The sequence below is a fragment of the Crassostrea angulata genome, chromosome 2 (assembly GCF_025612915.1).
Source record: "Crassostrea angulata isolate pt1a10 chromosome 2, ASM2561291v2, whole genome shotgun sequence".
In the NCBI taxonomy this organism is placed as follows: Eukaryota; Metazoa; Mollusca; class Bivalvia; order Ostreida; family Ostreidae; genus Magallana; species Magallana angulata.
Window position 1 is genome coordinate 46,949,603 of NC_069112.1, and position 22,490 is coordinate 46,972,092.

The 22,490-nt window shown below is 31.7% G+C and overlaps 2 protein-coding genes across 2 annotated transcripts in view; both read right to left on the minus strand.

Annotated features, from left to right (window-relative positions):
• The window catches only part of LOC128170674 (uncharacterized), a 31,019-nt gene extending 29,366 nt beyond the window's left edge, over nt 1-1,653 (minus strand). The window contains exon 1 of the mRNA XM_052836438.1: nt 1,608-1,653. Coding sequence (XP_052692398.1) covers nt 1,608-1,611 — 4 coding nt within the window. The 5' untranslated portion in view covers nt 1,612-1,653. The remainder of the gene's footprint in view (nt 1-1,607) is intronic.
• A 3,189-nt stretch (nt 1,654-4,842) lies between these two features.
• On the minus strand, nt 4,843-7,935 carry LOC128174417 (uncharacterized). Its single transcript, XM_052839980.1, has 6 exons — nt 7,921-7,935; nt 7,497-7,620; nt 7,179-7,409; nt 6,995-7,083; nt 6,500-6,855; nt 4,843-6,129 (listed from the first exon to the last, which is right to left on the minus strand). Exons 1-6 carry the CDS (start codon nt 7,933-7,935, stop codon nt 5,100-5,102), a joined length of 1,845 nt encoding a protein of 614 aa, XP_052695940.1. The 3' UTR covers nt 4,843-5,099.
• Nucleotides 7,936-22,490: the final 14,555 nt, after the last annotated feature.

A 22,490-nucleotide genomic window follows, 5' to 3' on the forward strand; every position in this document is an offset into this window, starting at 1 on the left:
TATATATAATTCGCGGCTATGTTAAGGCTGTCCGAAGCAAAATATTTATCGAAAAATGATACTATTTTAATTATCGAAAAATACTTTAACCGAGCGAGTTTTTTTTTTAAATTTTTAATACATGAATTAACAGTGACATCCAACACTATTTTTGACATTAAATCAAAAATATTTTTATGAAAAATCCTTCGTTAAGTAATGTATTTTGCAGTTCTTGGTGGGGGTTCATATAAATATTTCGTTTATTTGAAATATTGTCAAAACATTCCGCACCGCCATCGAAATTAGGCACATTTTTACCTTTTAGGCTCGATTTACACAAAATCGGGTCAATCGGTAGGTTTCCCCCAGCAAGATTCACATTAATACTTATTTTCTCTCCCGATTTCACGTAAAATATACTAAGATTGTTTTTATCTTTCACTTGTGCCAAGCCGTTTTTATATGCATATACATATCGCCTTTCATTAGATTACACGTAGCAGGGGGAGTCTCAAAACCATTAGTTTATGAATAGTTATTTACCTATTACGAAGCTTTAAAACTGTTGATTTTTTTTATACTCCATATCGGTGATATTGAATTTAGTACCACTTGTATTTGTAACAGTGTCTATGTAAAGGAATGAAGCAGTTTTATTATGCACAATGAATATCACTTATTACGTTACGACACATTCCCTAAGAACGATCGAAAGGAATGCAGATCGTGACGTCAAAGTTAACTATGACGTCATATCATATGAAGTACAGACAAGTGACTTTCTACATATCGCTGTGAAATTAATCGGGCAGCCTTAACATAGTCGCGTTGTGTCGTATTGTACTTCTAATTTCAAAATGCTTTTTGATGAAACATGCAAAACCTTGCGATTTTTTAAAAAGAAATTTTCGAATGAGTTATGTAATATTTAAATTAGAAGGCTTTCCAGTACGGACACTATTTAAAAACAGTTGAGAAGCATTTACTTCGTGGTAAAAATACACATATAAAAAAATCCAAAGGTGCTACTAGCATTACAGAAACACCCAATTCCATATGGATGGCGAAGTCCATCCAAAAAGAAAAGGCTTGCTTAGAAGCTGATCAACGAAAATACTAATATACATCGTCCTAAAACTCATAATATTATTTGATTCATACTACAAAAATTATATGAACATTTTCATCAGATGTTCGTGGTAAATGTATAACTTAAGAGTTATGCATAATTTGTTGTATCTGGCTTTGTGCATAGGATATTTTTGGAATAAATAAATGACACGTTTTAAAACATTTCCACGTAGTGTTCTTGTTTATCTAATTATGATTTAAATATTATTTTTTCCTAACGGAAATTGTGAAACTGACTTTGTGTGATAGGGGTGTTCCTATGCAGAATTTATATAAACGTTATCTAATTGAAAAAATAACTATTGAAATGATATACCTTAAAAATACCCGCTCTTATTTTTTGTTTTATTGTCTATTGATTACGAATCACAGTAATCTTTCAAGCTAAAGATTAGTAAATAACTAGATATTTCACACATCTAACAGAAGAAACGCTCGTTATTCTCATATGTTCAAATCATTATATCGATAAAATTTAGAAAAAATGTTCTTACCCATTTTGATTTTCTAAATCCATCAACTGTGTTGTAGTAGGTTTATGATCTAGAAAATTGGTAATGATTAAATCTTGTGCATATGTATTGTGGTTCAAATATTAAGAAGAAACATAAATAGCCTCGACAGTCGGTCAGGGCATTTAAAGTTTCATCTACACTATTGATTCACCTTGAAATCTTAACATTAAACAAGCATTCTGAGAGTAGTGCATAAGCAATACACGTCCTCTACAGGTTTGTAGAAATTTGTGAAAACAATGCACTGTTATGCAGAATATCATTTCTTACCGTCTTCTGTACCCCGAATCAAGAGACCAACCCGATAACGAACCGGATTATGGTAATACAAAAACCCTGTCGATTAAATTTACAACACAATGCTTGACACTATTTTACAGAACTTATTTGTTTGATACAAACAATAAAAGGAATGGTCCAAGTAATGCACGATATTATTACTAACTACATACTTTCCTCGTTTATTCAATACACACCGAGCCCGATAAGGAACCCGAACATTAAAAAATTGGAATATAAAACATTAATTTTCTCGAAAATATGTCGACCAGACGCTACAAAAGTTTAAACTTGATCTGTAGTTTGACATTTTGAAGCTGTTCAGCAAATTTCATATTATTCCTCAAACGCATAAAGAAAAAAAGTGTGGAAAACTGAAGTGGGACAGAGAGACGGACAGACAGACGGACGGACGGACTGACGGACGCAGAGGGAAGCTATAGTTCCCTCCGGTGAAAACCAGTAGGGGACTAATAATAAACAAAAAAGTGTTTAAATCTTTTCAATGCAGTACATTTATCATGCAAAACGTTTATTAGATTTCATTTAAAGATGTATTTCTAACGAAGCTTATTGACCCGAAAGATGAATTGCGATGATTCAAAAACCAGTAGTAAGAATTTGTTTTGCTAGTTTACAACTTTCAAAATATAAAACACTCAAAGTATAGGATTTACAGCCAATATAAATCATCTAGCGACATCGAATGATATGTACATGTATTTACAACATCATACATGAAATTGATGAAAATTTGCACACCATTAGAACATGCTTTCCGTGAAATACGCAATTTATTTAAAGTAATTTAAGTTATTGACAATTGTTAAAAATTATCCATGGATATAAAAAGTTCTGCATAAACAAAACTTGCTTCTATAATAATGTAATATAACTGACGAACACAACCACAGGTATTTCCAAGTGAAACCGCTACTTAGATATTTGTCCGTCTGTAGTTGAATTATAGCTACATTCACGAGTCATAAGTGCGTATAACATATTCAAAGGGCTAATTCAGTAAATTTTAAAACTTTTGTCAAAAAATATATTTATTTTAAGCCGAAATGCTATTCGTTTCTATTATGAAATAAAAAGATAATCTTTTGAGATTTATACAGTTGACTCCGCTCAGCTATTTGCATATTACGCAAACAGTTTAAGGCCAGACAATCAGGATACATCGGCACGTCTTATTATTTTGAGATGTAAAACGCATTATGTCTGAAGATCCAAGCTTTACAATGTCACTGCGATACATTCATTTGGCCCTATAGCTTATACCGGTATCTTGTGTCGGTAAAGAACGATTATTAAAATTCCTCTTTAACGACCCAAAGATCATAGCTTGTGTTTCTTGTTTTGAAATGCACATGTGTCACATGTGTGATTTAAAAAAAAAAGAAGCCAGCAATTCTTAACAATTTATTTTATTACATGCATTCCATAAAAAGAATTATACATATAAAAAAGGTAAGTGATTGAAAATCATAATCTTATAATTTTATATTTAAAAGATTCAGTTGTGAATTTGATAGTGTCTATTAAGTATTGTTTTGTGCCTTCGGTGTAAATATGAAAGAATGTCTCGTAGGCTTAAGCTACAATCATTTATGGAACTAAAAAAATAAAATTTAAAAAAAACATTCAAGAAATGCATTTTGTGAACTTTTATTTGTACTCAAAAAGTAAATTCTGAAAAAAAGGTTTAGTATCCTCAGTAAATCTAATCCTTAAAAAACCCAGATGTTATATTATACTACAGACCAATCCGCGTCTGGTTAACGTAAGAATATCCGGAAAATTGATTTTCAGGTCATACTCTTCTTCTTCTTTAAACAGATCAAATGCTTACACGGTAACATCAAAATAGAATTTTCGTGTATTTGATCATCGTCTCATACAGAAAAAGACGTGTTGGAGCTGGTTGTTCAAAATTAGTTTTTAACTTTTCCCCATCCTTCATTCGGAAATCATCCATTTTTTCCTATATAAGGTTCTAGTCATCATCACTATTACATGCATCAACATCATCATGTCTTCCCGAAAAACGTGCCGTGTGTTTCATTTTTTGGGAAATACACATGTGATTGTTTTAAGAATCAATTTGTTTTTTTTTAAATGTAATTCTTTTTGATATGCATTTCCTTAAAAGTACAATGCATACAATTGGCACTTGTTTGAGATCATTTTATAAAATATATAAAAAGTATCAAATTTGATATGATAATGTCTCTTAAACGCATATTTATGAATGAATGAGTTGTAGACCTGTTTAAGCTGCAGAAAACATTTCATAAAATTAAAATACAATGTGCACGTTTTGTGCTCGAAAAATAATTCATTAAAATGCTTCAGTTTCTCTGGTTATTTCCTTGCAGAAAATTCATTTCAAATTAGCTCAAATCAGCATTGTAAAAACACACTGAAACGCTATTACATATCTTTATTTAACAAGCTTCTTCATAAGAATCGTCCGAAGAAGATAAGGGTGTAGATAAGTCACCCTTAATTTCACTTCTATGTCCTTTTTCTCTTTCAAAAGATCAAAAGCGGGCTGTACACGGTAACAACAAGATAGATTTTCATCATCTGCGACATCAGAAGCGAAAGTGTTTGAGGTTGTTGTTTTTTTCACATTTGGCTCTACCTTTCTTTATCCTTATTTTGAGAATTTTCTATCTTTTTTTTCCACGATGCGATCATCATCACTATCATCAGGATTATCATCATCTATGAAGTTATTTCCAAATACCATACCCAGGACATTAATGTAGTTTTGCCGCCCAGACCTTGGTCTAGAAAAAACTAACGCTCCACTATCGCATTGATCGGAAAACTTTTCTCCTGTACCCTTTACGAGAAAAAGATTTTTTGACAAATGCTTCGCATAGTGTTCGAATCTTAAAATCTTTCCTTTGGTAACGTTAGTGGTGGCTCCAATTTTATGCACAAAGATAATTTGTTCTAAACTTTCATCAAAAACTCTTGCACTGGTTTTCTTTGTGTCTTCCCTTCTTAAGGGTACTTCGCAGTTATTTGAAAAAGACTCATTTATTTCAGTAGCTGCAAAATCACAAGAACTGTCCCTTGATGTGAATACGCAGGAAATGATATCTCTATTAGTATAAAAATCACTTTAGGTCAGCTGCTATAACAACACACGAGAACGCCAAAAACTTTTGTATTAAATCAGTTGGTTTCTTCATACGAATCGTCAGATGAAGACGAAGGTGTTGGCAAGTCATCCTTAAATTTTACCTCCACACCTCTTTCTTCTTTAAAAAGATCAAAAGCAGGGTGTATACGGTAACAACAAGATAGATTTTTATTATTTTGTTCATCGTCTCCGACAAAAGAAGCGGAAGTATTAGGGCTTGTTGTTTCGTCTAAGTCTTCTTTTACCCTTTCTGCATCCTTCTTCGGAGAACCTTCCATTTCTTTGTCCTTCTTTAGGTTCTGATCATCATCACTATCTTCTTCACGTGACAGGTAGTTATTGGCGAATACCATACAAATGACATTAATGTAGTTTTGCCGTCCAGTCTTTGGTCTGGAAAAAACCAGCGATCCACTATCGCCTTGTTCTGAAAACACTGTTCTTGTACCCTTCACGAGGAAAAGGTTTTCAGGCATACCCCTGTCATAATATTCCGAACAACAAATACGTCCTTTGGTAATGTTTGTTTTGGCTCCTATTTTATGCACAATGCTTATTTGCTCTAAACTTTCATCATATACTTTTGCACTTGTTTTCTTTTCGTCTTCCCTTCTTAAGGGTACTTCGCAATTATTTAAGAAAGACTCATTTATTTCAACAGCTGCAAAATCACAAGAACTGTCCCTTGTTGTGAACACACAGGTACCTACATGCATATATCCGTCGGTAGGGTTATCCGTGTACGCAAGAAGCTCTTCTTTAGGAAATACATGATTACAAGTCAACACATATATTTTTTTCTCATCATCTGTTTTTGAAACAAACCCACCAAGTGTTCCCGCGTACTTTTGTCCGTCTTGATTTCGTAGTATAAAATTTCCCTGCTTTAAGGTATTTAGCGCTACCAATTTTCCTTTCACGATTTCTAAGTTGTAGTTCTCAAAAAATGTTTGATGTATTTTCTTCAGTTCAGATTTTAATTCATTTGCATCAATCGTTTTTTTGACAAACACTTTGAATGACGAATTTCTCCAGATTCCAAATGAATTAACATCACATCTTCTGGAAACAAAAGTAAATTGCAATTTAATGTTAATTGAGTATATATGCTTGAGGATCGTTTAACGTTTTGTCGGATGGCGTATTGAGTTTGATGACCAATGAATGATAATGAATCAAAATGGTAGTGCATCGTCAAAAAGAGAAAAATGTGATTAACTATTGCAAGTTATGGATTTTTTTGTCCAATTGCTAAAGGAAGTTTAGTACATGTTGTTCAATAGCTTAGTAATTGAATTAAACTTTATTAACACATTTATAAGTCTTAGATTTAAGTTGCCATAATTGAACCCAAAAATAAAAATCCTCTTTTTTCAAACAGTAAAGTAATTAACATCATTATAATATCTTTAGAGACATACAACATATTTACCCAAAAAGGTATTCCTTCACATTGCTTGGAACAATTAATTTGTTACCAGCATCCCGAAAGGCAGAAGCATCAGTTGTGTAGTGGTTATTATCATCAAACAGCATTTGCTTACGGATATCCTCTATTTCGGCAAAAATGTCGGGTAGGTATTTGCCGAAACCTTCCAACGGCAGATTTACCGACCAGCCTTGCAATATTTCATGAATATGTTCCTCCAAACAAACAGAGATCGTTTTGAGAATTTGTTCCTTGTCTTCTCTAATGATGACAATGGAGTCTTCTACTCTTTCCGGTTCATTGTTATTGGGATCAGATATAATCAGTATTTTATGGCAAGCCTCCTCTCTGCGTAACATCTAAATTCACAAAACTAATTGATATTATATTTATAAAAATAGAGTTATTGAAAAATAAGAAAAACGGTTATATTATGAAAAAATATACATCATAAAGAGATATGTAGATAAAATGCTCAAATGTAGAGGAAAAACATACCCTTAACGCCGATTTTGTTGATTTTTCAAAACAAATAATTGGGGACTGTTTCCAAATTTGTTGATTTTTTGGTGGTCTCTCCCTTTTTCCTAATTATAAATAATCTTTTCAAATTAATGTATACCCGAACACTTCACAACTATGTTTTTTTTTTTTTGACAAGAACTTTATTATTATACTTTACCTTTTCTTTTTAATAATAAATTAAGCTTGTCTTCAGTATACTCTCCAACAATCCCTATTTTAATTATAACGTCTTCAGCGTCGTCACCAATTAAGTTTACTTGATCCCTGGTACTTCTTAAACCTTCTATACGATCTTGGCAGTCCCTCATAAGTTTGTGATTATAATGAAAACGTTGAAAATATTTGGCCTTGTAATAGGAGTACTTTACCGATGGCTTTAGTTCTACTTCTAAAAAAAAATATCACTAAACTTCTTTACAAATTTCAGTAAATATCGAGCAATTTCAAAATACATATCATACAATGTCAGCATAACCAATATTTCTTTCATAGATTGATGTTGATCTGCTTTTCGGATGTTTTGGTAAATATTTATCTTTAGCCTCTGTAGATTTTCCAAACGATGATAATGGATTCAAACTATCATCGAAGTAATAATCCTACATCAATTAAAAAAATTAAAGAAGAATTTTTAGCGGTTAAATGACGTCACTTTCGTTGTTGCTTTGTTTAAGATATATCTGAATCAGGTAAAAATAACATTCACTAAAACATATCTTCTGAAATAAGTTCAACTTTTTCTGTAATGTAGGTATCTTGTAACATTAAATTACTATATGAACTTGTTTTTTTCCATAGGGCTTCTTTTTATATATCAGTATCTTACAGTTACGAAATCTAATACAAAATTAATGTAATCTAGAATTCATGTACATAAAAATATGGCATTTTTAACTTACCGTATATTCTGCCATGGATTGTACTTCTGTTTGAGGATGATATTCATCAGCACGAAGCGGGTTTGGTACATCTGAATAATCAAAAAATGATTCACATTTTATCAAATTATTTCACCTGCTAATGATTCATCGTGTCGATTCAATAAAACTTGATTTTCCTTATGTAATGCTGTTAAAAAGTTATAATAGAGGAAACAACTAAAACGTATAATTATCATGAAGACATATTTTACATGCTCGCGTTTACAAAATAGAGATTTTTTTCCTTTTGTCCTTTTTTTAACAAAAGAAAAGAGCATTTCAAAACAATGTTCAAAAATATAAACAAAAAGATATATAAAGATGAATAAATATCGATGTTTGGATGGTAACGGGATTATTTGGTCAACAAAAAGCTACCAGGTAAGGGGAATGGTCACCAGTTAATTTGGTTAACAAATTCAATAGACTGAAAATAATAGATTTATTAAAAGTGTAAATCATGAATATCTTTTTATTAAAATTATTCAAATACCTTTTTTCAGTTAAAGGTAAATAAAAAAAGATCTAAGACGACAATAAAGCTATAATAACGCTGGATAAGTTGATAGCTATTATACCGCCCAAGCTTACTTAACTAAAACTTAAAGAAAAAATCTTTTTCAATAATGATTTTATTGGGAGTTGATTTTAATCAACTCTCCTATGCACTTATTCAGACAAACCGAAAGTGAAAAAGTGTTTGGACCTCAGCACAAATCATTGCTGCAGACAAGACTTAGTTTTTGAAAATAATTGATAAATTCGATGTAATGTATGCTAAAGCATTGTTTTTCAAGGAAACTTATTTATAAATACCTTGAAAAAAGTCAGATTTTAAATGGCACGAACAATTTAAATATATACGCTAGAGTTCAAAATACTGTAAACGTATTACAATTGGCTGTGTATTCTATTTAGCGCTTTTGGCGGAAAACGGAGTCAGCTAAATCAAGTACATCGCCAAATGTAAAATATGTAAGTAGATAAATAGTTACATTTAGAAATGCGCTAAATCAAATCTACGCCAACTTGTTCAAAAATCATATTCCGCCAAATATCGTACACGCTAAATATAATACATTTACAGTAGTCTCGCTCGGCTGTCTCCGTAAATCCTTGTAGGAGATTAACGGTGTCAGCCGAGCGTTTGGTTGAACGAGACGAGTTCAATATTACTTGGATCCATACAATTTTCGAGAAATATTTCTATTACTGATACATAGTTTAATTGAATTAATTTTATCTTTAAATATTTAACATGATTCATATGGGGATTTCTCGACATTCTTGTCAAAAAAGCTAAACAATTCATTTTATAAGAATGTGCGTAATTCAAATTAGAAACTACATGTACTTGTCATGCAAAATTATTAACATATCATTGACTTTAAAATAGATAAACATCAACAAAATCAACTCCCGTCAGTTCTTCAGTACTTGATTTAGTTTATTATTTTTTCTCTTATGTTCAGAGACCTTTTCAATCAATTTAAAGGAATTTAAAAGGAAGTAATACCATTTATGTCAACAATTTGTTTATCAAATTACGATAAAATTAATTAACGATGATAATGGCCACATTTTTCAATTATTATTAACTGTTTTCAATGGTTTTAATTTGAAATTGCCATACGTCTTTTCTATTTCTATTCGACTTGACAGAAATTGATATATTGGATTATTTTATTCTGACCAAGTATCAACAAGGATCACAAGATATTCGTCCACATCGACAATGCCCGTGCAGTGACAAAATAGTAATTAGTTAACCTGTTTAGAAGTTATTTACACATATCATTGATTAAAAATTAATTAATCTTAAAATAAAGTTTAATGAGTATCGGTTGAGCTTTCTTTAAACTGTTTTAAATTCAGAAATGTTTTAATATTGTCGATAAGGAAGGGGTCTTGCTGGTTTTATTTTGTAAAAACAATATCAAAAGTATATTTGGATAAATATGAAACCACAGCCAGATGGAACGGGATTGTATACATATTGACTGTGGTTTGCGACAACAATGCTAGGATAGACAAATGATGTGATAAAAATTGTCATAAAATCTTCCAATAAAAGGGCTTATTGATCCGCGAAATTTTTTTTCTCCATTTCTTAATTTGTACGTCTAGCTAATTTTGTGTTATAACCCTATTTTCATTCGAAATTCAGAAGAATAAACAAAAAGCTCATGGGCCACATTGGTCACCTAAACAACAGTTCATTGTGTCATTTTATTTTAGTTTTTGAATATCTTCCAAATACATTCCAAGGTGATCATTGAACCCCTTGAGGTGTCAGTTTAAGTCAAAGATAACAATTTTACTTTTTTCTAAGAATGCTAGTATACTAATTGTAGCATTGTAGTTCTTGAAAATAAAAAGACTTTTAAACATTTTCGCTATATATTTCCATCTCCCTCCTGGGGGCCACGTATAACTCTGGGGTTTACAATTTCAACACTTTGGAACCTACATTATTTAAGGATGCTTGCATAGTAATATCACAATTGTAGCATTGTTTTTCGTGAGAAGATTTTCAAACAATTTCTCTTTATGTTCTAATTCTATATTAAATTTATCCCCATGGGGCCCCAGTATAAGTCGGGGGTCACGATTGAAACAATTTATAATCTACATTAGATTAGAGCCCGCACAAGCAAGGAAATTACTACTTTACACATTATTATGATTTAACGTGTAACATGTTGAAATATTTGGGGGGCTTATTTTTGTCTATACTTTGTCCGATTTTTTCCTTGTCTTATTCTTTAATACCAAAATTAAAACAAATTGCATTGTTTGATATTTAGAGCAGAGGGCAGAGATGAAAAATTTAAACTGAAATGGATAATATATACATGTAACATGTAGGTGGCATTAATATAATCCATTTGACGCAGATGAGTGAAAAAAACCCAACTTTTTGATTGTATTTATTTTAAACCAGTCAATGGGTATTTAGAGTCTCTCTCTCTCTCTCTCTCTCTCTCTCTCTCTCTCTCTCTCTCTCTCTCTCTCTCTCTCTCTCTCATTGGTTCTTTAGGCCAATTTTCAATATAATTTCTATTACTATACCAAATAAGAAATTTCAGATAAAAGACTGTTTTGAAAAACAATCTGGAGGGGAGGGGGGCATTCCCATTAATCTTCCCCGTTTTTTGCATACATCATTTATACATATAGACGTAGAATACAATTACAATCTCTTCATTAATCATTAATGTTTACAAATTCATGTCTAATGTTAACAACCAATCTGTAGTGGTATAAAAAAGTATGAAATTATAACACGCTAGGTTATGCATCAGTATCCATTTGCATGCATATCTTAAACCAAAGTTATCAGATTCAAAGTATATTCCCGATGGTAACTTGCCCTACACTTTCCGCCATGATGTCAATTAGTCAACCCGTTTCTAGGCCTCCCGTTCTAGAAAGTTCTTTCCAGTAATACTTAAATCGTATCAATTGTTTCATTTTATTTATTAACTTTTTTTATTAATCAAAGTCCGATCCAGGGTATTTGCCCGCGATGCACGATGAACTCGTCCTACACTTTTCGTTAATTAGTCAATCCGCGTTCTTGGTTACCCCGTTCTATCCCATTCTCTCAACAGAGGTCGTGTTTTCCAAGCGAATGAGTATCAAAACTAACATTGCCCATTAAAGAAACGAATTGACTTATTTTATTTATTCAACATCTGTTAAATCTTAACTTTTATATATTCTCTAAATAGGCTCACAGCAAATATATTCACTCTATACCTAATCATTCAATATTATTTCATTGCAAGTATATTTTGATTGAGACTATCTGAGACCTGGATCCGCCAAAGTGTGTCCACCACCTTACTCTCAGTTTTGCTATTTCGGGCTTGTTTATCGAAAAAGAAAGTCGGTTTCTGATTACTCTCAAAATAATAACTTATATTTACATTCTACTGTGTTTTTCCATTAAATTCTCTGATCTTCAAATGCCTCTAAATGCAACAAGTAGTCAAAGGTCAAATTGATGAGTTTTATTATGACGTCTCAAACGTTGAACGCTGTAAACTGCAACGTCACAAGCGAAAATCAAAGTTCACGCTTGTGGCTGTTACTGTGGCTCTTCCATTAATATTAACTTACCCTTAGGATAAGATAAGAATTTTAAGGTATGAATTACATTTGCAGACAAGGCAAGAAGTTAAAAAATGTAAATATAAGCATTAAATCATGATTTTTTGAAGTATACACTCTCATAACTGCAGCGATGTGTGCATACAAATTTTCATAACGCGCTAACGCGCGTTACTCAATTTGTATGCACACACCGCTGCAGTTATGAGAGTGTATACTTCAAAAAATCATGATTCAATGCTATAATCAGTGAAAATTCAATTATACCTTACGGACATCATCCTACATGTGTTGTAATACCAAAGGTGTAAGAAAGTACTCCGTTGTTTGCAAAATTTATAAGTATAGATTATATGAGGATGATTGCAGAGAAATATCACAAATTCCAACATAGTAGTTCTTGACAAGAAGATTTTAAAAACAATTTTCCTATTTATTCTATGTTAAACTTTGAACCCCTCTAGGGGCCCCAGTATTAGACCGGGGTCACAATTTCAACAATCTAAGAATCTACTCTTTTTATGGATGTTTGCATAGTAGTTTCAAAAAATGTAGAATTGTAGTTCTTGAAATGAAGAGTTTTACACATTTTTCCTATATATTTCAAGGTTAAACTTTGACTCGTGTAGAAGTGGAGTCACGGTTTTGATATGTATACCTGTAGGAGGGTGTTAGCATTGTAATACCGTATGCTGTAGCATTCTAATTCATGAGAAAAAAAAATTTAAACATTTTCCTCAAAATTTGTTATATTAAACTCTGAACCCTCTTTGGGCAACAGTGTTAGTCTGGGGTCAGAATTTTAACAAAAAACAAGTTCTGGTGCATTTGTCTATAGAAAAAGATTACATAAAGACATGCAGTCTATTTTCATTTTTTTGCAATATCTCCCTTTTAGAAAATGCTATGCTAATTTGTTTTCAATAATTTGAAATTCCTTTCCATTAGAAATCTTTGTATCAAGTTTAGTTAATTTGGCCCAGTGGTTTTAAAGAAGTCAAAACTGTGAGTTTCCAGACAGGTGGATGGACGGACGACGGACACCGGGTGATCGGAAAAGCTCACATGAATCTTCCGTTCAGGTTAGCAGAAAATTTATAAAATTGCAAAACGTCCTTAGTAAAAAGTGTATGAATTATCTTTGCTTTCAACTTTTCAGTTTTAATTCGTTAATAATGAAAATAATCCTGTCGCGTCGTCTGAGTCAGTTTAGGTACTCCTCGAAATACTAAAGTGTATCGAGAGCCGTAGCGTATTAAAACAGCTGATTGTAGTCAGATTTGCGTTCTACGTGATCGCATTTGTTTGAGGTTGGGATGTATTTGACAATAATGCGAGATATCGTTCGTATCTGCTGTGCTCGCCACAACGGTCACATCGTAAAACATATTACTTCCCCAATAACAATAGTGGAGGAAGCATTTAAAGCGTTGTTATCGAGAGTAGAGATTAATATTTCAATTCCTGTATACTTTTCACATATAGGTAGCGTATACGTTTTATTACATTGTTTTATGTACATTTCCCGTTTGTCACTCACTGATCCAAATAGTTTATATTTCCTTTCTCCTAAGTAGTAGTAGGAGTATCGACAACGATCACAAGATATACGACTGCGCAGGTAATACCCGTGCTGTGAAATACTAGTAATTTTCCTGTTTAGAAATCTGAGACTTCAATGGAATCGAAGGGGTAGCGGTAGGGTTACTAATGGATTTGGTGGACATAGAAGAGAAAGTAATTTTGTTAGGTAACATATTTTAGATAACAATTCGGGTGGATATACACCATGGATCTACATTACTTTGTTACAATTTGAGTCGAATAAATAATAAATTTCTGAAACTGTTATTTTACCTATGATATTCAGAAAGCACACCGATGCATATTTGTAACGGACGATACAACGCACTTTGAATTTCGTCTTTAAAACATGATATATTTTTGACAATGTCAACGAAATTTTAAAAAATCTGTTTTTCAATTTCGTTGACATTAAGTCACTATTACTGCACTTCGTAAAGTTTACTTTGACGGTTGTGACGGTTTTGTCGATACTGTGGTTGTAAATAAAGATAAAATGCGACGGTTTGGTCAATGTAACTGCACTTTGTAAAGATATGGACGATGTGGTTAAAATTACTGCACTTTGTAAAGTAAATTGGTAACGGTTTGGTCCATATTACTTTAACACTTTGTAAAGTTAAATTGTGAAAATTTAGAGTCAATCAAAGGAATGTGCTGACTATGTATTAAGAGGTTGTACTGTTATATGCTTAAAGATTTGATTTAAAGACATGTGGCATGTGTTGCCTTTTTTGATTAAGCATTGAATGCTTAATTTTGGATGCCGTCGGAACTTTAACACAACAAGGGGCGCAGACAAATCGAATTCTGCGCGACATCTAAAATTAAGCATCCAATGCTTATATTTATATTCATATTCATACTGGTGTCTATTTGTATGAAATATATTTGAACCGTCGTGTAAAGCCATTATAAACTTTCTTAGTCACGGATATGAAACATACATGTAACAGCCATATTAAAATGTTACTTAGTTAGCTTCCAATATAAATAGTGCCAGAAACAGTGTAAAGGAAAATTATTTGTCTTGACGAATAGATATGATTGAATGGTTATTTGTCTCAAGTACGTATGAAATTGGATATGTAATGTCCTAAATTTCCAATGCAACATTAGGGAAAATGTACACTGAATGTGAATAAGATTTTATAAAGTATCCATAATGCAACTAAGATTATTATATTAAGCGATTCCAATCGCTATTTAAGTTAGAATGTAAGTAACCTAATAAAATAATCTCAATCTTAAATCAGACAAATAATATTGAACCACTACAAAGGAAACAGTTGAATGATATACTTTGCAAATTAGATTTTTGGTTAATTAACGATATATAGAGATAATTTTTTTATTCTTATTTGTATAAGCAATGCTTTTGTCAGGTTTGATAATTGTATGTATAATGTATTCAAACTTAATAGAATATAAAAAAAAACGTTCTTACCCATTTTGGAACGTTTATCTAGCATTTATACACAGGATTGGCTTTTAGTACGCTCTTAGTATGCGGTAATTTACTAAACCTAGTGATATTTTGACAGTTAAAATATTTCCTTATTTGTTAGAGTTACAAACAAGCTAAGCCAAGTAGAGAGCAGTTTCTTGAGTAATCACGTAAAAAAGTGGATAAATGAATTGTCTTATTTAATACCCTTTGACAATTTTTTTCTTCCTTTTTCCTGATTTGAAAGATACACGACACCATGACATTGCAACGATTTAACGAATACCACTAGAGTTTTCAATAGTTTGATTGTTCAGTTAGGTATACAGTTTAATCAGTAAAGTATCTCATTTCGTCTAAAACTATGTCATATGATAACTCATGATCAGGTGTAACATCAGTTAAATGGACTTTATCTATTAAACATTAGCACATTTTAAATTTGGGTTTTATTTTTCGGTGAGGTTTTTTTGGTGGGGGTTGCTGGATTTCTTTTTTTTTCTGTCGTATTTAATCTTTTCATCATATGACATTATATTTAATTTTTACTACATTTTCAATCTTATCATGTTACATCTTTTGAAAGTGATTTAATTATATAATGGTCAAATTTAAGAGGTAATGCTACATTTTACCCATGAATTCATTTATTGTTATCAGTTCAAAAATATGAGTCTTGTTAAGCATTGTTTAGTTTTAAAATTTGTATCAAGCTCATATATTATCTTAACCAATGTTTTTGTTTCATTTTTCTGTTGATGAATAAAACAATAAATTGATTGGTTCACATTCGTTTATCATTCAAAGAATTTAAAAATACAAAAAAACACAGTAACTGTTATCACTTCGATGACACCTATCAATATCACAGCGGTGATTAGAAAATCACGTGTCTGTACTTCACACAGTATGATGTCATGAAAACGTTGAAGTCATAATCTCGATAGTTCTCAGGGAATGTATCATAACGTTAACAGTGAAGTGAATTATGTTGAATATTAATAAAATAGCATATTTACTTTACATAGACGTTTTCATTAATACAAGTAATACTATACTAAATCTAATATTTTAAATATCAAGTATAAAAAATTCAGTAGTTTCAAAGGTTTTTATTATGTTAATGCCTATTTATAAACCAATGATTTTGAGACTACCCCTGCTACGTGCAATTTAATGAGTAAATGAAAAAAAAATACGTAAATATTGGAGATAAAAGGTACCATTGTGAATCATACTAGAGGGACCAATTGTTCTAATTTTGTATAAATTAAAACTGCCTCATTTTGAGGATAGTGCGAATTAAATTATTCTAACTAAACGGAATAATTATTCAATTTCCAACAAGATCAGCGAAATACACGGTTTATTGAAAAGTTTTTTTTTCAAAATGTATGGTTTATTTATTGTCCTTAATCACTTGCGCTGATGCACTCTGGTCATTTGCCATTGAAGAATACGCTAATCACGTGAGTAGGCAGTATATGAAGCGTAACAGAAATGCATACAATATTGTATTCGATATCGCTGTTAATTTATATAATAAAGATTTGAGGAACATTCCTGATTATGGTATATTTTCAATTATAAAAACAGTATTTTCGGAATGCCTTTACTTAGCTGCTTGTGATAAGCTAAATGAAATGGTGTTGAAAATAGTACAGTCATTCTATGAATATCTTTTAAAAATCTGTCAAATAAATTATCATTTGAAAGAAAGAATTGAAATTGCGTGATGTACACCCTTTCCCAAACTTAGAAGTTCTTTATTTTTACTTTCATTTTCATAGTTTTTCAATATAGGCGTATTTTGACATCACACAACAATATCTATTAGGAGAGTTCTTTTTTCAAGGGGACCCTCGTTGCTAAACAAACATTAGAGCCGGAGCTATGAACCCTAATGTTAACATAACCGCCTATGGAAAATGCATTAGTGGAATATACCAATGAATGCTATGGTATGGTATCATGAGCTAATTTCGAAGTTTCTTTCATATATGAATAACAACTCCTTTAAAATATTAGAAATTATTTCAAACAAAGAAATCTATAAGGAATAAGGAAAGCTATTATTGAGACGAACATGTGCCAACTTTGTGTTGCTCTGTTAGCTTTTAGGTCAAATGAGTCCCTCAGAAATTTGATATTCTCTCTCTCTCTCTCTCTCTCTCTCTCTCTCTCTCTCTCTCTCTCTCTCGTTCATGTTATCGTAAAACCACACAGTCAATTAAGTATCCGGTAAATATTTCGCAACTGTAGAAACGCCTTCAATTTCATTTATCAATTAGAGTAGTTTTGTTTAAGCAATTACATTTTTGATGATATTAATGACATATGACTTGATGCATTCACAATATTTCGCATTTATTAATGCTCGAATACAACTTTCACATAAACCAAGCTGCGGATTAAAGTACGAAAGTAGCACGTCAAAGATGTGTTAAAATTTAATTTCCATCTCGATAGCGCTTTATTCCTAATTTTATTTCTGGAATGGTCTGTAAATGTTGGTGTTTACAAATTTTTACTGATCAAAAACAGAAAGGCACACAGTTCGTAATGTATAAGATTTTTACTGCTTTATTTTAACAACACATATGAGTGACCCGGTATTGGAAACGACCTGACATTGGTGATTTCACAATTTATAAACTAGGAATTGAAATTGCCAAGACGATTTTTTTCTGTCAAACTTTATGAGAGGACTATACAGAACGGAAGCAAAAGTGTATTGTTGCTTTGAGCATTTATAAATCACAACACTCAATAACTGAGTGTGTTTTATCTTACATTAAAGCATGTTATTATATAAATAGTGCCTGTTTGGGAGGGTAACAGTTGAAATTGACACCCCTCGAAAACCATTGTCAACCGACGCGAAGCGGAGGTTGACAATGGTTTTCGAGGGGTGTCAATTTCAACTGTTATCCTCCCAAACAGGCACTATTTATTTTGTTATACTGAATGTCTTTTTTAAAATTTTTAAGAAAATTTTACTGCTTTTATATAGGAATAACGTGAATTCTACAGCGAACCGTACGCGCATAATTTTCGCGCATGTAACATTTTTTAATGTTACCCGTTGCCAAGTGCGTTGCTAACGCTGAGGGTAATAGTAAATATTATTAACTGCGTCTTAACCAATCAGATTTCAGTATTTAACATGAAAGTATAACAATATCAGAGAGTTCACTTAATTGAAAGCAACCTTCTTCATTATTGTTCAAATTGATAATAAGATAATGGTGACGTTCCGCTAATTGTTGCAGGGCCGTTAGTAGCTTCGTCCCAAAAATGTTCAGAAGGATTGAAATCATAATTCCGGGGGGGGGGGGGGGGGGGGTGAGGGGGGAGTTGGGGCTAGTCATGTACTTGGAGGTTGTGTCTTTCAGCAACTGATGTTTATTTTAACATCCACGATTGGCACTCATATACCGAATATCGGTTAAAGATTTTTGTTTAAGGCGTATATATTCTACTCTTGTACTTTCTACAAAAGACACAGTTATGTCCACTCGATTGCAATTTACTAAATATGGACTTGTCATTAAATAAATAACGACCTCGTATCTTTGCAATAAACCCTGGATAAAGTTCTGCCCCAATATTCATGGTTCATATCTGCTTATTGCTTACCTAATTTTTTTAAATATTACTCACAAATCAAACATTGGATATGCAAAACTCTCTCCAATCTTGAATATTTCAATATACATTTTATTTGTTGTTGTCATACATGTAATAATAACAAGGTTAATAACAACCTTTACCTTTACATTTGTGTTCTTCCTCAAATTCTGTGTGGTGAGATGCTCTATCAGTTGATGATGCAGCGGGACTTCGAGAAATTATTACTCTGGTTACTGTCCATTCTGAAAATTTTGACAACTCAGAAAATATTTAACCATTTATTAATGTGTTGCAAACTTTTGGAAATGATTTTTGATAACCCAGAATCTGATGCTTCCGATGACTTCAATTTTGATTGATCCTCAGTAGAACTTCATTTTGTATATTTTTGAACTTGTCTACTTCTTTTACTTTTAAATATGTTCTTGATGAAAACAAAGAATTTCGTTTATATATCAGTTAATAATTTGCGCAAATTAATTTATATGAAATATAATATAATACAACTAAAAACAAAACTGAATCATATCTATAGCATTATACATTTACATTTCAAATCTTATAGTTGTTCACCCTAATGAATAAATGATTTAAAAATCATTAAAAAAATGAAGTTTTCAACATTCCCTTAAAAATACGTATTCTCAATTATAACTTCGATAAGCAATATTGATTCAAAATCAATAAACCATGACGATACATGAAAAAGAGAAATCGGCATTTTCAGCACGTGCTTAAGATTGATGGCAACTTCTAAATTCTTACAATTGACATAAATGGCAGTAATAGTCTCAAACGAAAAACACTTCAATTGTGGAGAATTACCAATGAGGAAAAAAAATCAAAGCCATTTGAATGTGTCTGTCTAAATTCCTTTTACGACAGGTTTGGCTCACTTATATTGTTTTGAATATTTGCCAAAGCGTATACAAAAATACTTTTGAAATAATTTTTAAATGTTATGTGTATCGTCATTTCCAATGACAACCAACAACAACCCGCAAGTTTTGGGGGGATCTCAACCAAATCGGGGGTGTTGCAAAGAGACAATTCCAACAGCAAGACAAACAGATGGGTACTATTTCATGTAATAAATACATAATATGATATGAAAATTGAACACTTTGATTCAGTGTATAAAAAGTCAGAGAGCAGAACAAGTTATAATACTTAATTGTTCTTGGAAACTATATAAACCGGACGAATTTCTCTTTTAAAACTTTTGAGAGGAAAAAAAAGGCAAAAATAGTTTTGTTGTTTGAGCATTTAGAAATCACAGCATGTCTCCTGTTTGCGAATTACAGGAACCAATTTTTCTCGAAAAGTTCACTTGATTGAAAACAAGCTTCTTTATCATTGTAAAATTGGTAAGAAAATAAAATGACGTTCCGCTAATTGTTGTGTCATATTTTCTTTAAAGAAATGGTCTATCTCTTCCGTTCAGAAATGTGTTAATCATTATTTCAAAGGTGCTTGTCAAGTACTCGGATGTTATGTTGTGCAACAGTTAATTATGTTTATTTTTTTTTAAAACAGTTTATGGTTGACACTAAAATGCATAACCGTATCGGTTAAGAAATTCAGTGAATGTTGAAGGGGCATTAAAAGTCTGAATCATTTTAAACTAGAGTATTTGATATTGCTAGTTAAAAATAAAAGTAAAATGAACCAAGTTTACACGATAAAAAACATAGAAAACTGGCCATATTGCACCTTACATTATTTTAAGGAGTTATATTCCCTTGATGAAAAAATGAATTTTGATGATCCATTTTAATTCAAATTTTAAATCAAAGTACTGATAGTAGTTCTTTTTTAAAATTAAGAGCATTTATAAACACAGTTTTTTTATGAAGAATAGTGTAGAATAGAATTCTGTATTTTTAACGCCCATCTTCTTCCATAAATGAACATTTGCACTTTGAATTAAAGATATCGATGGAAAAAGCATAAACTTAACTTTTTCTAAAAGTAATCAACTAGAACTATAACTACTGTAAGTGTAAGCATGCTTTATTAGAGGACAAGAATAATTTACTCTGTGTTAAACAAGATAGGTGCAACGTAGAAAAAAAATCCGATTTAAACTGTTGTATTTGCCATTCAAAAACAACTCTTGGAAATGGTACCGGTGTGGGAGAAGTATTGGAATGTAGATGTAGTGTATTCTTCGGAAAGAACGTGTGCATTGGCGATATTATATGTCAAAAATGAAGAAAAAAGGTTTATAGAATAGAAAAAAATGGAGTTGAGTAAGTTAGGGTTTTCCGTCTCGGCATCAGGTACGTACTCTCGTATAACGAATGTAGCTGTAAATACTAAACAGAGTTTAGTTGAACGCACAGTGAATAATGAATGTGCTCAAACCGCACGTAAATATCCCTTTACATTTGCAACTATCGCCCTCCCCGTTATGTTTATTGGATATACCAAGGCGACGTACATAATTTGTCGCAAAAAGTCCAAAGGTTTGTGTATTATTTCACGTTAAGCACCTGTAGACATTTTCATATAGCAATGCGTGCTTGTTCTAAATGGGGTCAAGTGTTGTATTTCTCATTTGAAAGATAACCCTTTGCGAGCTGGGCATGACGTTGAAACGTCTAAACTAAGAAAAGTTTCCTCAGAAATCAACCAAAGTGAAATCACAGATTTACTCAGTGATATAAGGGAAAGAATAATGCAAGGTTCTACAAAGAAATTTATTTAAGAAAGACATTAAACATGTATGACGAGGATTATTATAATCTAACGGGCCTTTCGTTGGTCATTCGTCATGTTCTAAACTGAATGAGATTTAAGAAAAATAAGTGCTCGATTTTAACGTCATTGTGTACACTGCATAGATGATAATTTGATAATCGTAGTTATGATCCTATACAGAAATGAAGCAAGATAACACATTCCTTCTTTCTTTCTTTTTTAAAGATATTTGGTTAATGCTTTCAATTGAATAAAAAATGACTTTTAAAATCGCAATGCGAGACTTTCAAAAGTTGCTTAAATCTCCCTGGTTGTAAATAAACGCATAAAGATTACATGTATCATATAATAGAAAGTAAACTGAAAAAAAAAATTCAAGATGATAAAGTAAATAAAACCGTCTATAACTCATACTTTAAATAACACTCACATATCCAATTTAGAACATTTTACACTACATTTTGAAATAAAAATTACAATATAAGGAAAATATTTACCACTGCTTTTCTGTTCTTTCTCAAAATCTGTGTGATGAGATGCCCCATCAGATGACGAATCTGTGGGACTTTGAGAAATTATCACTCTAGGTTCTGTACCTTCTGAAATGTTTAATAGCTCAATGAATGTTTTACCATTTTATTCATCGTTGAGAATTTGGGATAAATTGTCAAATTGTCAGAAATCTGATGAAGGTTAGGAATATCCTTAGTAAAATGGCACTTAGTATTTAATATTATCTGCCAAGCCCATTTACTTATAAACATGATTAAAATGGAAGGTTTCTTTTAATCATCAATAAGTTTAACTATTTACGGTTATGGAACAAGGAATGAAATGATGCATTACAGACGCATTATATATGCTACAGACTTAACTAATTCTTTAAATATCACTCACATATCCAATATAGATTATATCAGTTTACATATAAGATGTTTTGGTAATCAAAGTTGCAAAGCAAGGAAACTTTAACCTTTGGTTTTCTGTTCCTCCTCAAAGCCTGTGTAAAGAGAAGCGTCATCACTTGATGAATGTGCGGAACCTTGATTCACTCTGTTCACTGTAC

Bases quoted from the DNA above. Each gene is read 5' to 3' on its own strand.
- LOC128174417 (XM_052839980.1), bottom strand. The intron at 7,410-7,496 runs GTTATGCTGACA...ATTTTTTTTTAG, and splicing joins AATCTATGAAAGAAATATTG to AAGTAGAACTAAAGCCATCG. The intron at 6,856-6,994 runs GTATGTTTTTCC...TTGTGAATTTAG, and splicing joins CAACAAAATCGGCGTTAAGG to ATGTTACGCAGAGAGGAGGC.